Source organism: Rhamphochromis longiceps, linkage group LG10, assembly GCF_057381845.1.
Source record: "Rhamphochromis longiceps isolate RC_006_pf linkage group LG10, R_longiceps_female_GT1.1, whole genome shotgun sequence".
NCBI lineage: Eukaryota > Metazoa > Chordata > Actinopteri > Cichliformes > Cichlidae > Rhamphochromis > Rhamphochromis longiceps.
Window position 1 is genome coordinate 16,672,179 of NC_140566.1, and position 11,686 is coordinate 16,683,864.

The 11,686-nt window shown below is 41.2% G+C and overlaps 3 protein-coding genes across 3 annotated transcripts; 2 read left to right on the forward strand and 1 right to left on the reverse strand.

Moving 5' to 3' along the window:
• The first annotated feature begins 261 nt into the window (after positions 1 to 261).
• On the forward strand, positions 262 to 2,039 carry LOC146660586 (alpha-crystallin B chain-like). Its single transcript, XM_085419594.1, has 3 exons — positions 262 to 866; positions 1,099 to 1,221; positions 1,297 to 2,039. The coding sequence occupies exons 1-3, from the start codon at positions 687 to 689 to the stop codon at positions 1,486 to 1,488; spliced, it is 495 nt and encodes a 164-aa protein (XP_085275720.1). The 5' UTR covers positions 262 to 686; the 3' UTR covers positions 1,489 to 2,039.
• Positions 2,040 to 3,881: 1,842 nt separating this feature from the next.
• mia (MIA SH3 domain containing) lies at positions 3,882 to 5,170 on the reverse strand. Its single transcript, XM_085420544.1, has 4 exons — positions 4,804 to 5,170; positions 4,586 to 4,719; positions 4,315 to 4,425; positions 3,882 to 4,232 (listed from the first exon to the last, which is right to left on the reverse strand). Exons 1-4 carry the CDS (start codon positions 4,919 to 4,921, stop codon positions 4,209 to 4,211), a joined length of 387 nt encoding a protein of 128 aa, XP_085276670.1. The 5' UTR covers positions 4,922 to 5,170; the 3' UTR covers positions 3,882 to 4,208.
• Positions 5,171 to 5,387: 217 nt separating this feature from the next.
• On the forward strand, positions 5,388 to 11,682 carry bicdl2 (BICD family like cargo adaptor 2). The gene is made up of 10 exons (XM_085420539.1): positions 5,388 to 5,487; positions 6,120 to 6,595; positions 8,327 to 8,542; positions 8,672 to 8,788; positions 9,314 to 9,460; positions 9,615 to 9,761; positions 10,483 to 10,557; positions 10,932 to 11,014; positions 11,099 to 11,213; positions 11,316 to 11,682. Exons 2-10 carry the CDS (start codon positions 6,356 to 6,358, stop codon positions 11,478 to 11,480), a joined length of 1,305 nt encoding a protein of 434 aa, XP_085276665.1. The 5' UTR covers positions 5,388 to 5,487; positions 6,120 to 6,355; the 3' UTR covers positions 11,481 to 11,682.
• Positions 11,683 to 11,686: the final 4 nt, after the last annotated feature.

Genomic DNA, 11,686 nt, shown 5'->3' on the forward strand with positions numbered 1-11,686 from the left:
AATGCATATAGCCTTCAGTACTAACATGACTGGGAGGATGAAAGAAATTTATTGGCACAACCAACGCAAAGGACTTCATATTTTACATCTGAGCTCATAGCAAAATGATACGCACAGTGTCATCTAATGCTGGCCCTTACAAACTCATCAGTTCCCATTCAGTCACACATCCACTCCACACACAAACCTAAAGCTCCTGGCACTCAGAGCAGAGCAGGCTAATGCTCTGGCAGCTATTCCTCAAACAAACCCTCACAAAAACACACACACAGGCACACACACACCAGACAGGAGCATTTCCTGGGGAATGAGCATGGAGGATGTCAGCAGTATTCCTAGCCAGTGTCACCTCATGACCGAGAGAACAGGGACAGATAGAGGGTAACGGCGAGGGAGAGAACCAGTCTCAGTCAGACAGATAAAACAATGGGAGTGATGGAGGGATAAACAGTTGAGATCATTGTTCCAGAAAGATCAGGCTGTTGGCAGAGTCCATATGCAAGTGTGCATGGGAGGTCACGGAGGGGAGGAGGCGCAGAGGTGGTGAACAGAGGCAAAGTCTGGCTTGGATGGGAGGGAAAGACCTATAAATTCAGTGCAGGAGAGCACAGCAGCACCCATCTCAAACCAAATCAGACCTAGTCAGCCTGCCTCGTCATTTATTACAACCCTCTTGGAATCTCACCATGGATATCCCCATCCAGTATCCCTGGTACCGCCGGGCGTTCCCACATCGATTTCCTGACCTCTCCATGGCAGAACCTCTCACTGACTGGCCAATGATGTGGCCATTCTCCTGGTCCTTCCCCTGGATGCGCCCTTTGTTTATGCGCTGGTTCAACTGGCCCGACAATGGACACAGTGAGGTAGAGTACAGTTCACCTGTGTAATTAAGATTATTACATCATGGGAGTTACGCACAAATGTCAGTGTTTTATGGCCTTTCGTTTGTGAGGTTTGGATTAATGATCATCAGAGTCAAAACCTCCACTGATATCATGAGTGTTTGTGTAATTTTCAGGTGCCAGTCCTTCATTAAACAAGATTTGTATGGGTTTTTATCCCAGGCTGACTCACTGCTCTACTGTATGTATTTAGATGCGCTTGGAAAAGGATCGCTATGTCATTTATGTGGATGTGAAGCATTTCTCCCCTGATGAGCTGTCTGTCAGCGTTAGTGATGATTTCATCACAATACACGGCAAACATGAAGACAGACAGGTCAGAGGAGCAAATTTAACACCAGAAAATAAATTTAGCCACACTTTTCTGATGCACTCACTAATTCTGTTTCAGGATGACCACGGCTATGTGTCAAGAGAGTTTCTGAGGAAGTACAGGCTTCCTTCTGGTGTGACATGTGCCGAGGTCACCTCCAGTCTGTCGTGTGATGGTGTACTGACAATCACAGCACCTCGGTCATCTCCTGGGCCGGAGCGCAATATTCCTATTTCCTGTGAAGATGGAACACAGAAACAGAAAATGTAGAGCAGAGCCTGACGCACCAGATGCTGCTTTACTATTAACCCTTTATATTGTCTGTTATGTTGGCAGTGCCGTACATATATATAGAGTAGTCATACAGTTCTAGATGTCTAAAACTGCTGTCTAATAAAACAGTTCCTAACCCCTAACTCACTATTATTGTGTTGTCTCAGCAAAACTGTAGAGCTCGTGTAACAGTCTGTTTTTGACAGTACAGCTTTTATAGACACATCATGGTGAGCTCCAGGATACTGAGCTCCCAAGAGTTCATTTCCCTATCATAAACAAACAGATTAGGCTTCTACGCAAAATACAGTCGCACATGTAACAGTATTTCCAAAGACAAATTCATAACCACCATCAGGCATTTAGAGAAACACAATGTCTCTAGCAACCTTTCATTTCAGTGGCAAATGTGCTAGTTAGTAACTGAACCCAGAGAAGTTTGCAGCATCTACTGGTTCTGCAGAGAAATACTAATACTAATCAGTACTATCCACTAAAGGTGCTAACACACTAACCAAAGATGTATTTTCAGCACACAGAGCAGAGTGAGCGGGTATTAGTAAGATGCCAAATGTGCTGTGTTCATTCTGTGGGAAGAGCATTGGTTTCTGCATGTGTGAGGAGGAGGTTTTCTGGAGGCACAGACAGCCCGTTTGTTTTTAGTAAAAAAAAAAAAAAACTAAATAAATAAACAGAAGAAGAAGAAAAAGCCACCAAAGGCCTCGGGACCAGGCGTGTTGAGAGAATGAGAGCGAATGAGCAAGAAGCAAAGTTGTGGACAAAGGAGAGAAACAGACAGGGCCCCTTTTTCACTGGGGAACATGACCTCTGAGCTGCTAAGGGTAGTATGATTGTGAATGTACGTGAGCGCATTTATACTTGTAGATGCAAGAATTACAACTCTATTATCTTTGTTAAGCCTTTTGGAATATTAACACTGACAACAGCAAATAGAATAAATATGGAGATTCAAGTTCACAGGTCGGTTGTGTGTGTTTTTGAATCATTGTCAAGGTTTTCTTCTGTCTATTGTGTTGCTGTTCTCAAATGGATTTCAAATAACAACGTACACTCACTGACCACTTAATGAGGTGTTCAGTAGCTCATTAACATCAATATTGATCAGCCAATCAAATGGCAAGAACTCATGGTCATGGTCCAGATGATCTGCTGAAGTTTCAGAGTAGGAATCAGAAGCAGATGAACTACAGCTCGGACAGTCTCGGTCGTTGTGTCCTTTGGCAAGACAGTCAAAGGAGCTAGCAAAGAAAAGGGCAAGACACTTCACCCATTGTCTACTGGTGGTGGTCAGAGGGCCCGGTGGCGCCAGTGTCCGGCAGCCTCGCCTCTGTCAGTGCGCCCCAGGGTGGCTGCAATGTAGCTTGCCATCATCAGTGTGTGAATGTGTGTGCGAATGGGTGGATGACTGGATGTGTAACGCGCTTTGGGGTCCTTAGGGACTAGTAAAGCGCTATACAAATACAGGCCATTACAGCAGCAAAAAACCATATTAGGTCCTTCACCTGTCAATTACAATTCACACGGGCTTGACAAAATTGGACAATAGTAAAAGAAGGGAAGATAGAAGGAAAAATGTTGCCTGATCTAATAGTCTTGATTTCTGCTGCCACTTTATTAGGTACACTGTATAAAGGTGTAGCTAAAATAATAGGATCAGAATTGGACGTAAATAATGTGAAAGCATGGATTCATCCTCCCATGTATCTGTTCAGGCTGGTGGTGTAACAATTTGGGGGATGCTGTGGCACAGCCTTCTGAGTACTGTTAATGATCATTTCCATCCCTTTATGACAGCGTACCCATCTTATGCTTCCAGAAGAATAACACACCATGTGGCAAAACTTAAATAATCTAAAACCTGTTACCTGAACATAACAGTAGGTTTGCTGTATTCAAATAGCTTCCACAGTCACCAGATCTCAATGGGATGTGGTGAAACTGGAGATTTACGTCATGAATGTGCAGCCAATATGCAGCAAGTGTTTGATGATATCATGTGAAAATCTATGAAGAATGTTTTCAGTAACTAGTTGAACCTGTGCAATGCAACAATGCAGCAAAAGGTGTGGGTGGTTATGTACAGTGAATGTAGAGCTGCTGATATTTTTTTTCAGACACTTTATTAATATTGGGGAACTGGAGCTTTCAGGAATGAAGGTTTAGCCTGGCCTCAAAAAGCACCAGATAAATGCTTTGCGGCACGCTTTATTTATTAAACAATGCAAAAGTCCCCTCTAATAAATTGAAATTTCTTACTTCATTGCTGCTTTTAAAACAGTTTTTACAATCTGACATTGCCTGTTGATAAGACACACAACGCTCACGAAAAAGGAATAGCTTTAGCAGAGAAAAGGAGGGCACAAGTCGTGTTTCCTTCATTTGTAAGTGCACGATGGACAACTTTTATTATTATCTGCAAAACCTCAGATAAACAGGAGCATTACAGACAATGTACATCGTTCATCTGTCAACAAAGCAAGGCTGCAGAACCGCTGCTGATGTCTAAGTCATCAAAAGACAGCAAGACCATCAATGGAGACATGAAATTATAATAATACGTTTTCATAATAATACATGCACTCATTGCTGTGCAGAGTTTATGCATACTTCTATTGGCGCTCATGTTATTAGATGCATAAAAATAAACTGTCAGCAGTGTGCATCATATCAAGTTAAGTTTCTTGGGAAGTGTATTATCAGTAACAGTAGAAGTCCCATTTCTGGAAAAAAGAAGATACACTGAATCAAGAGAAAGCACTAAATAATTCATATGCACATGTGCATGTGTGTGTGTTCACCTACAGTAGTTTTGACTTCAGTTGTGGCTGGCATGAGAGCATGTGTCTCCTCCACTATGCTACTGGGGAAGTGGCCAATGCGAGCTTCCTGTTGTCCATAATAGGCGTCTTGTACCTGGGAAAAGATGACGCAGATAACATTTGTTTGATAACATTCAAAACTTTTAAATGTTTTGCTGCACATGGAAGCCCAAGCCTGTGACGTTTTCACAGTTTTATGGTTAGAGCCGTGCCCAGGTCATTTATAGCCACATAAATATGTCACTTTTACTCACACTGCCAGCCCAGAAGAGATTCCCTCTGTCTTTTAGCATTGCATAAACATAGACAAGCTGCCCCTGCCTGATGGGGATGAACCTGCAGTCTCCAGGGTAGTAGTCCTGCAGTGCACGAGCTATCAAGATAGGATCTGTGCAGGGACAAATGTCATGAGCTATAATGTGATATGAATCTGACCTTTTTTTCCGAAGCAAAATAAACAGTTGATACTTACAGCTGCACTCGGAGTCAGCACAGAGTTTCTTGTCAGAGAGTTTAGGCATTTGCTTTCCAGCTTCAGAGGTTCCCAACACAAGGCACAGGGAAAGAGCAAACCACAGTTCAAAAGCCATGTCTTTACGTCAATGTACCTACTGATGGAAAAGCCTTTTTTCTCAGCTGGGAAGGTCCTGGTTTTCAGTCTTCTTGTAAGTCTGTTTGGCCACTCTTAAAATGAAGGTGCAGCAGAAGCAGTCCCCTTTTTCTTCTTCCCCCAACCCTTCGTCACATGAGCACACACAGAGCTCCTTTGAAATTCTTCAAGCAGGTAAACAGGATGGGGCAAAGGGGGTGGGGAGTAGACAGACCCCTGCTTGTGTCCTAGACTTTTCCATCTGTCACGCAATGCAAACCCCTCCCCAGTGAATTCCCCAGAATTAATCACTTCCTTGTTTAACTGCCTGATATCCAATCAGCAACTATTAATTTTACCCCACTTTTCCAGTATTCCCTGTTCTTTCTGTCAGTTCCTCTTCCTTTTTCCCTCGCTTCACCTTTGGAACTCAGTAGGTGGAGCCATGTGCTTTATTTACATAATGAACGTTTCCACTACCAAGGAAACCAGCTGAGCTTCTCTTGCGCAAACACTCCCAAACAGGAAGACTGTACCTGTTAGCCTGCGGTGGCAGAGAGCTGTCAGGTAAGACCTAACTTATCATTTTTCAAAGTCTGGTGGAAAATAGGTTAACACGGATTCTGTCAACTGTCGTACTGGCAATAAAGTAGGACTGAGTTTATTACTTGTATTTTAAAGGACTTTAAATAGCATGTCAGCACAGATTCATGATACCAATAGGTAATAACAGGTGAGAAGCAAATAGTGACAGACTTGATAGTTGAGGCTGGTGAGACTCCAGATACTGACACTGCTACACTGTGACTGAAATTCAGCTTATACGGTCTAAATTTGAATAAAAATAATCTGGGAATTATTTATGATAGCATTGAATTATCAAACAAAAAGCTTTTTTTTAAGACTAAGCCTATGCTGATTGTTTATTGATAATTTGACCTAAACGTATTACTTAAGAGTCTACTTGAAATACTCAACACATTGTAGCGATCACAAGAAGTAGCAGTTCACAGTGCCTCTGGAATTTAGGGAGGAGACAATGATAATAGTGCAGGTTGGTGTTTCGGTCAGAGCTACAAAAGCACCTGTCAGACAAAAGATCTCCTTTTAGGCCATGCTGGATTATGTTACCAGAAAGCAGCTAGTGTGATATTCACACAAGGTTTTCTGTGTTATTAAATGTCTTTTCTTGCCCAAAGATGTCCCGGTAAAGACCAGAAGAGAAGAAGAAGTGAATGATATAAGCACTGGGACCACACACTGAAGCACAAGGAATACTCTGGATAACAAAAGTGGAACCCAAACACCTGTAAACTAAACCATCAGGAAACAGAAAGTCCTGACTCTCTATCCATTCTCTTCCACTGAAGAGAGACTGAATCACAACTGCAGGACTTGGGATAGTACTTTTTAACTGATCCTTCAACTGTCAGCTATGTTCAGCAAAAACAGTCTTCCCTCACCCAGCTTGGAGGACTCGTTCTTTCCTCTCTCTCCCTCCTCCTCGGTCTCTCTCTCCTTTGGTCTCCCCTCATCCACATCCTCCCCTGGAAGCACTGACAGTGGAGGAGGCATAGAGACTGACCTGATTCTAGCTGCTGAGCTGGGACGGGCTTTACTGGAGAAGAATGAGGAGCTGGCAGCCTCTCTGGAGCAGAGGGAAAGGGAGCTGGAGGTAAGATTAAAGCTACTGTTGTCCCTTAATCTCCCAAAAGGTCATATTTGATAAACACATTTTTACACAAAATGAAATGGGAAGTAAGATTAGCTAAAATTACAAGCAAATCGCTGCATGAAGGCAAAACTTTTGGATGTGGCCTGCAGTGCACAGTCATTCCACCTGTGGGCAGAAGATTTGTCAGATTGCAAGGAGACAATGCAACCATGATAACCACCCCCACTGGAGGAGAAAGAGCTCCAACAATGTATAACCGCAGACTGAAACTTATGCAATGCCTTTAGCTGGCAAATCAGTTCACTGTGCTGAAGGAGATTATATCTGGTTAGCTGTTAGGAAGCTAATGCTAACTTTGTCTCATAAAGCTGCCATAGATCACCAAGGGACTTGCAGACATACCATTACTGACTACTGCTTTACAAAATAACTTAAGTTACACAGTGTGAAAATGCTATCAGAAATAGATATATAGATAGATTTTATCTATATATAAAGTATTTAAACCATTTGTTTTTTCTCTACAGAGATAACAATACATTTAACATTAAATGTGGCAGTACAAAGCTAATTCTATCATTCTAGTTCTAGTATGCAGTCTAATCATTAAAAATGGTCAAAGCATGTGACATCAGCTATGTCCCCCAGTTACCCAGTTATGTAATCAAATGTTCTACAGCCACAACAATCTTTTATGCTGGCTATGATAATGATCCATGATTACATGGCAGCCATCATGTCATGATTTCTTAATCCACTGTTATTCCAAATAGTGTTTCTGCAACTGCATTAGAGGTGAGCCAATCAATTTAAATATCGTTAGTATCGATACCAATGCCGCTACTGGTATCGGACTGATACTAGAGTGATGAGATCAATGTATTGTTTCAATCCTCTAAGTTCAGTATGTAGCCTTCTCAATTGGGTTAAACATATTTTTGGAAAATATACCCCAAACATGCACTATGAAAAATGGCTCGACCTTTTTGTGTTGACTGTAGTGTCTGTTTTATTTATAGCCTATAACACATTCAAACAGAAGCTGACCCAAAGTGCTTTAGAGACAGGCAAATTTACATCCCAGGGCTCTAAAAAGGTTTTAAAATACATGCAAAGCTGAAAGGTGTGTTTTATTGTGTCAACAAATAATTGTGCAAAGTAAAAATCACAGTGATTTAAGTGGTCATTAAAATGTGTTCAGAATTAAAGTATCAGTATCAGTATCAACAATACTGGCCTTTTATTTACTTGGTATCAGATGATACCAAAAATTTTCAGTACTTTGCACTACAGTGCAATGTATGGGACATAACACGGTGCTTCCAATTCCTGATAAGTATGCATTACTTAACCTGCATGCGCTCCAACTTAATGTGAGTTAAGTACATTTAACTTTAGCAGAAGTCATTTAAGTAGATCTTCACCATATATCAGGTTCATGTGGCTTTGTGTTAGTTATACTGTTTTTACAGCTTTTAATTTTTTAATTAATAAATCTGCCCCCAGTGCAGAATCGACAAGCACAGAGAAATAAACAGAAAAGTATTTTTCATGAAATACAATGTTAAATGTTCTTTGAATGTTTTTGATTACATGTAACCTTTTTTTTCTGAGTCTTCCTATTGAGCACGCTGGCTTGCTGTCACACTGCCATGTCCAGGACTGGAGTCACCATTCATGTCATCAGGAAAGTCTGGTTATTGAAGCTGGTTCATATGGTGTTTAATACAGGCTTTACAGCAGGAGAAGCACGTTCTTCAGAGGAAGCTGGAGATGAATGAACTGGCATTTGGACAGAGGGAGGCGGAGCTAACTGCTGATTTAACAACTCTGCGGGCTGAGGTGGAGAAACATCAGAGTCAAGGGCGTGACTGGCGAAAAGATGAAAGCGAGCAGATGATCCAGTTAGCCAACCATAACCAGAGACTGGTTGAGCAGCTGGCAGAGGTTTGTTTTAATGGATCAGTGAATCTCTGCACGTATGTTGCATCACAGGAAAATGCAGACTAACAGGTTTAGATAGTCCTACCTTTATTATTCACACCTTTCTCACCTTCCCATTTCTCACACATCTAGGCTGTGACACTGGAGCATTCCTTGAGGACTGAACTGCGTACCATCAGAGACGAAATGGAAGAATCATCTTTTAGCCGAAACATCAGCTTTACACAGTTAGAAAACATACAAGCAGAGGTAAACCCATAAGTAAAACATTGCATACACAAAAGTTTTGGTTTTATTATGAACAGCACACCCAAAAAGCACAAAGAGCAGCAGTAGCACCACATGAAAGTACAAGTGCAAGTCTTAAGTTCGCAATGAAAAGTCCACAAACCACATCTTTTGGGAGTCAATTTTCATATAGCATAAGCTAAAATCAAATCTCATGTTCGGATAATTTGAGTCTGGCTTGAGACTAAATACCAGCAAAAATAAGTAAAATTCTTAACGTCATGGAGGTCTGACAAGCCTTCAGTCACAATAATTTGTGTCATCATGAAGCATGAAAATCTGGTTACAAAATAACTGTAACGAGAAATAGTGGAAAATTCTTAAAATGTTCAGTTGAGGTGTAAACCAACAGTCAGGATGCTGATTTTATAAACCTCTTAACAACCTCGAGGTGTGCAGGAAGTAGGCTTTGGGGTGACATCTGGGCTGACAATGCTAAAACAGCTTTTATATTGCTAGTCTATCCTTTTGATCCTTCTCATACAGAACAGAGTTTTGCAAGAGCGGCGGTCACACATGGAGACGCAACTAAAAGCTTCAGGGGAAGACAACCAAAGACTTCGCATGGAGCGAGAGCGCTTCAGAGACAGACTGTCAGAAATGCAGATGAAACTCAAAGAGAAAGAAGCAGAGGTGAGCAATAAATCGGAGGCATATTTAGGATCAGCCGTGGTGTTGACCGATGAAACTTGAGGCAGTTATATCTGTTGCAGGAAGCATTGCTCATCACAAGCAGAGGTCACTAACACGTTCTCGATCTGTGTGTGTGCATGTGCTTGGTGTGTAGATAGAGCAGGAGCAGGGAGTGGTGTTTGAGTTGCGCACCTTGAATCGCTCTCTACAGCAAAAAGCTCTGAACCTGGATGAAGACAGCATCCTGGACAGGACACAAGCAGAACCTTTGTCTCTGCTGAGTGAAATTCAGCAGTCACAGGTGCCCACAGAAACACACCCACCGAGTAACTCCACAGTCTAAGTCAGTGTGTACCGATCCTGTGTACCAAAGCTTGTCTGGATAATCCTTGTACTCGTGTATGTTTACATGATCCATCCGATATTGATTTTTGTCTCTTGAGCACAGAGATTTCTCCAGATTCACTGAACCTTTTTCTTGTTCTGTAGCTGATGATGTCTTCACTTTTTTACACTGACAAACATTATTATGAATTTGTAGGCACAGTATTTTTAAGATTAGTGACCGCTGCCTTTGTTTGCTCCTGAGAAACTTTGTCTCTCTAAAACATTCTCTTTTAAACCCAGTCTTTTACTGACCTGTTTTCCAGTTAACCCAATTAGTTGCAAAATGTTCCCCTAGCTGTTTCATCTTAGTGCATATTACTTTTTCAGCCATCTGTTGTGAGCGTCCAAGCGTTTTTGAGAAAACACTGACATAAATTGGTACAGATCAGCTTATGTATTCAGCATAAGTGAATGTGGTGATCTAGGCAGGTAAAAAGAGTCCTTTTCCACACTGAAAAAATCTCACTTTTTCAAATTTACCTTGCTTATACATTAATCTCGCCCATATAGTGCACAAGTCTGCCAAAAAAAGCAACATATTTGCAGGACAAATTTGCATTAACAGCACAAATGCCTAGTTAAGTGTTGGACCCCTCTGACTTTTTGTGATGCGGTGTATATCTCTCCTGTTACAGGCTAAAGAGGCTCTTCTAGCTCACTCCACAGTGCTGCAAGCGAGAGATGAAGAAATACAGGCACTCAAAGAACAGGTCAGTGAAACTGTATGCTGTATATACTGTCCTTACTGCTGCAGGAATAGAAAAAGACATATTTGCTGATTTGTCTAGCAAAAACAGACAATATAGGAAGCACCAACTGAAGTCACGGAATTACATTTTTTAATAATGTGCTATAGAATCAGTATGTTTAAGTTTGGATTAATTTAATCAACATGTGTTGATTAAATTATGAAGACGTGTGTGATGTGACGATTTGAGGCTAACTGTGTGACATTATGTAGCCTATTTTTCTCTGCTCAGCTTTTATCTGTGCACGACTTTATAATATCACATTTATTTTGGAGGCCAATCATGCTCTAATATGCAATGTTCTGATCAATGTGAGTGATGTATTTACACATCAGCTTGAAGGTCAGAGAGAAGAACTCGAGTCTCTGAGGGAGGAAATTCAGCTGTGTGGCCGCAGTTCAGGAAAGCCAAGCTACAGGTAATGCTATGCTGATTAGTTTAGTTTCTCTCAATTTTATTTAGATTTTATTAAGATAAATCTGTTTTTAAAATTTCCATTTAGGTCCTTAGAAAGTGAACTGGTCACGGTGCGTCAAGAGAAAGAATCACTAACTCAGCAGCTTCTCAACACCATCAAGCAGAAGGTGGCGCTGTCTCAAGAGCTGGAGGCCTGGCAGGTTTGTGTACCTGGATACAAAACTACAGATAGTCTCTTTTGGAAAAATGGACTTTAAAAAATTATTATACTTTTGTAATCTGAACCTTTGCTCTTGCTCCAGGAGGACATGCGGGTGGTGATAAATCAACAGGTTCAGCAAAGGGAGGAGGAGAGGAAGAAAGAGAGCCAGCAAGAAAAAGGTGCTACAGGATTCCAAAGAAGCAGGTCTTTGAGAATGAAGGGAGAAGGATCGAAAGGATTCCTCTCTTTTTTCAAAGATATATAACAGCAAGAAGACTCCCAGGTTTAAATGGACACTATCCGCAATTTTCTTTGCCACTCTGTCTTTTGTGGCCAGATAATGGACACTAATGCCATATTAGCAACAAGTGACTTGTTTACATACCTATATTTGTATATATGTATATACAGTGTATTATTAATTTCATACTTTATATTAAAAAAAAGTCTCAACTGAGTGTTGGATATGTT

Coding starts and splice junctions, on each gene's coding strand:
- LOC146660586 (XM_085419594.1), top strand. CDS start 687: ATGGATATCCCCATCCAGTATCCCTGGTACCGCCGGGCGTTCCCACAT. Junction 867..1,098: donor CCGACAATGGACACAGTGAG/GTAGAGTACAGT, acceptor GTATGTATTTAG/ATGCGCTTGGAAAAGGATCG. Junction 1,222..1,296: donor GCAAACATGAAGACAGACAG/GTCAGAGGAGCA, acceptor ATTCTGTTTCAG/GATGACCACGGCTATGTGTC.
- mia (XM_085420544.1), bottom strand. CDS start 4,921: ATGGCTTTTGAACTGTGGTTTGCTCTTTCCCTGTGCCTTGTGTTGGGA. Junction 4,426..4,585: donor ATCTCTTCTGGGCTGGCAGT/GTGAGTAAAAGT, acceptor ATCTTTTCCCAG/GTACAAGACGCCTATTATGG. Junction 4,233..4,314: donor CAACTGAAGTCAAAACTACT/GTAGGTGAACAC, acceptor TCTTTTTTCCAG/AAATGGGACTTCTACTGTTA.
- bicdl2 (XM_085420539.1), top strand. CDS start 6,356: ATGTTCAGCAAAAACAGTCTTCCCTCACCCAGCTTGGAGGACTCGTTC. Junction 6,596..8,326: donor AGAGGGAAAGGGAGCTGGAG/GTAAGATTAAAG, acceptor TGTTTAATACAG/GCTTTACAGCAGGAGAAGCA. Junction 11,015..11,098: donor TCAGGAAAGCCAAGCTACAG/GTAATGCTATGC, acceptor ATTTCCATTTAG/GTCCTTAGAAAGTGAACTGG.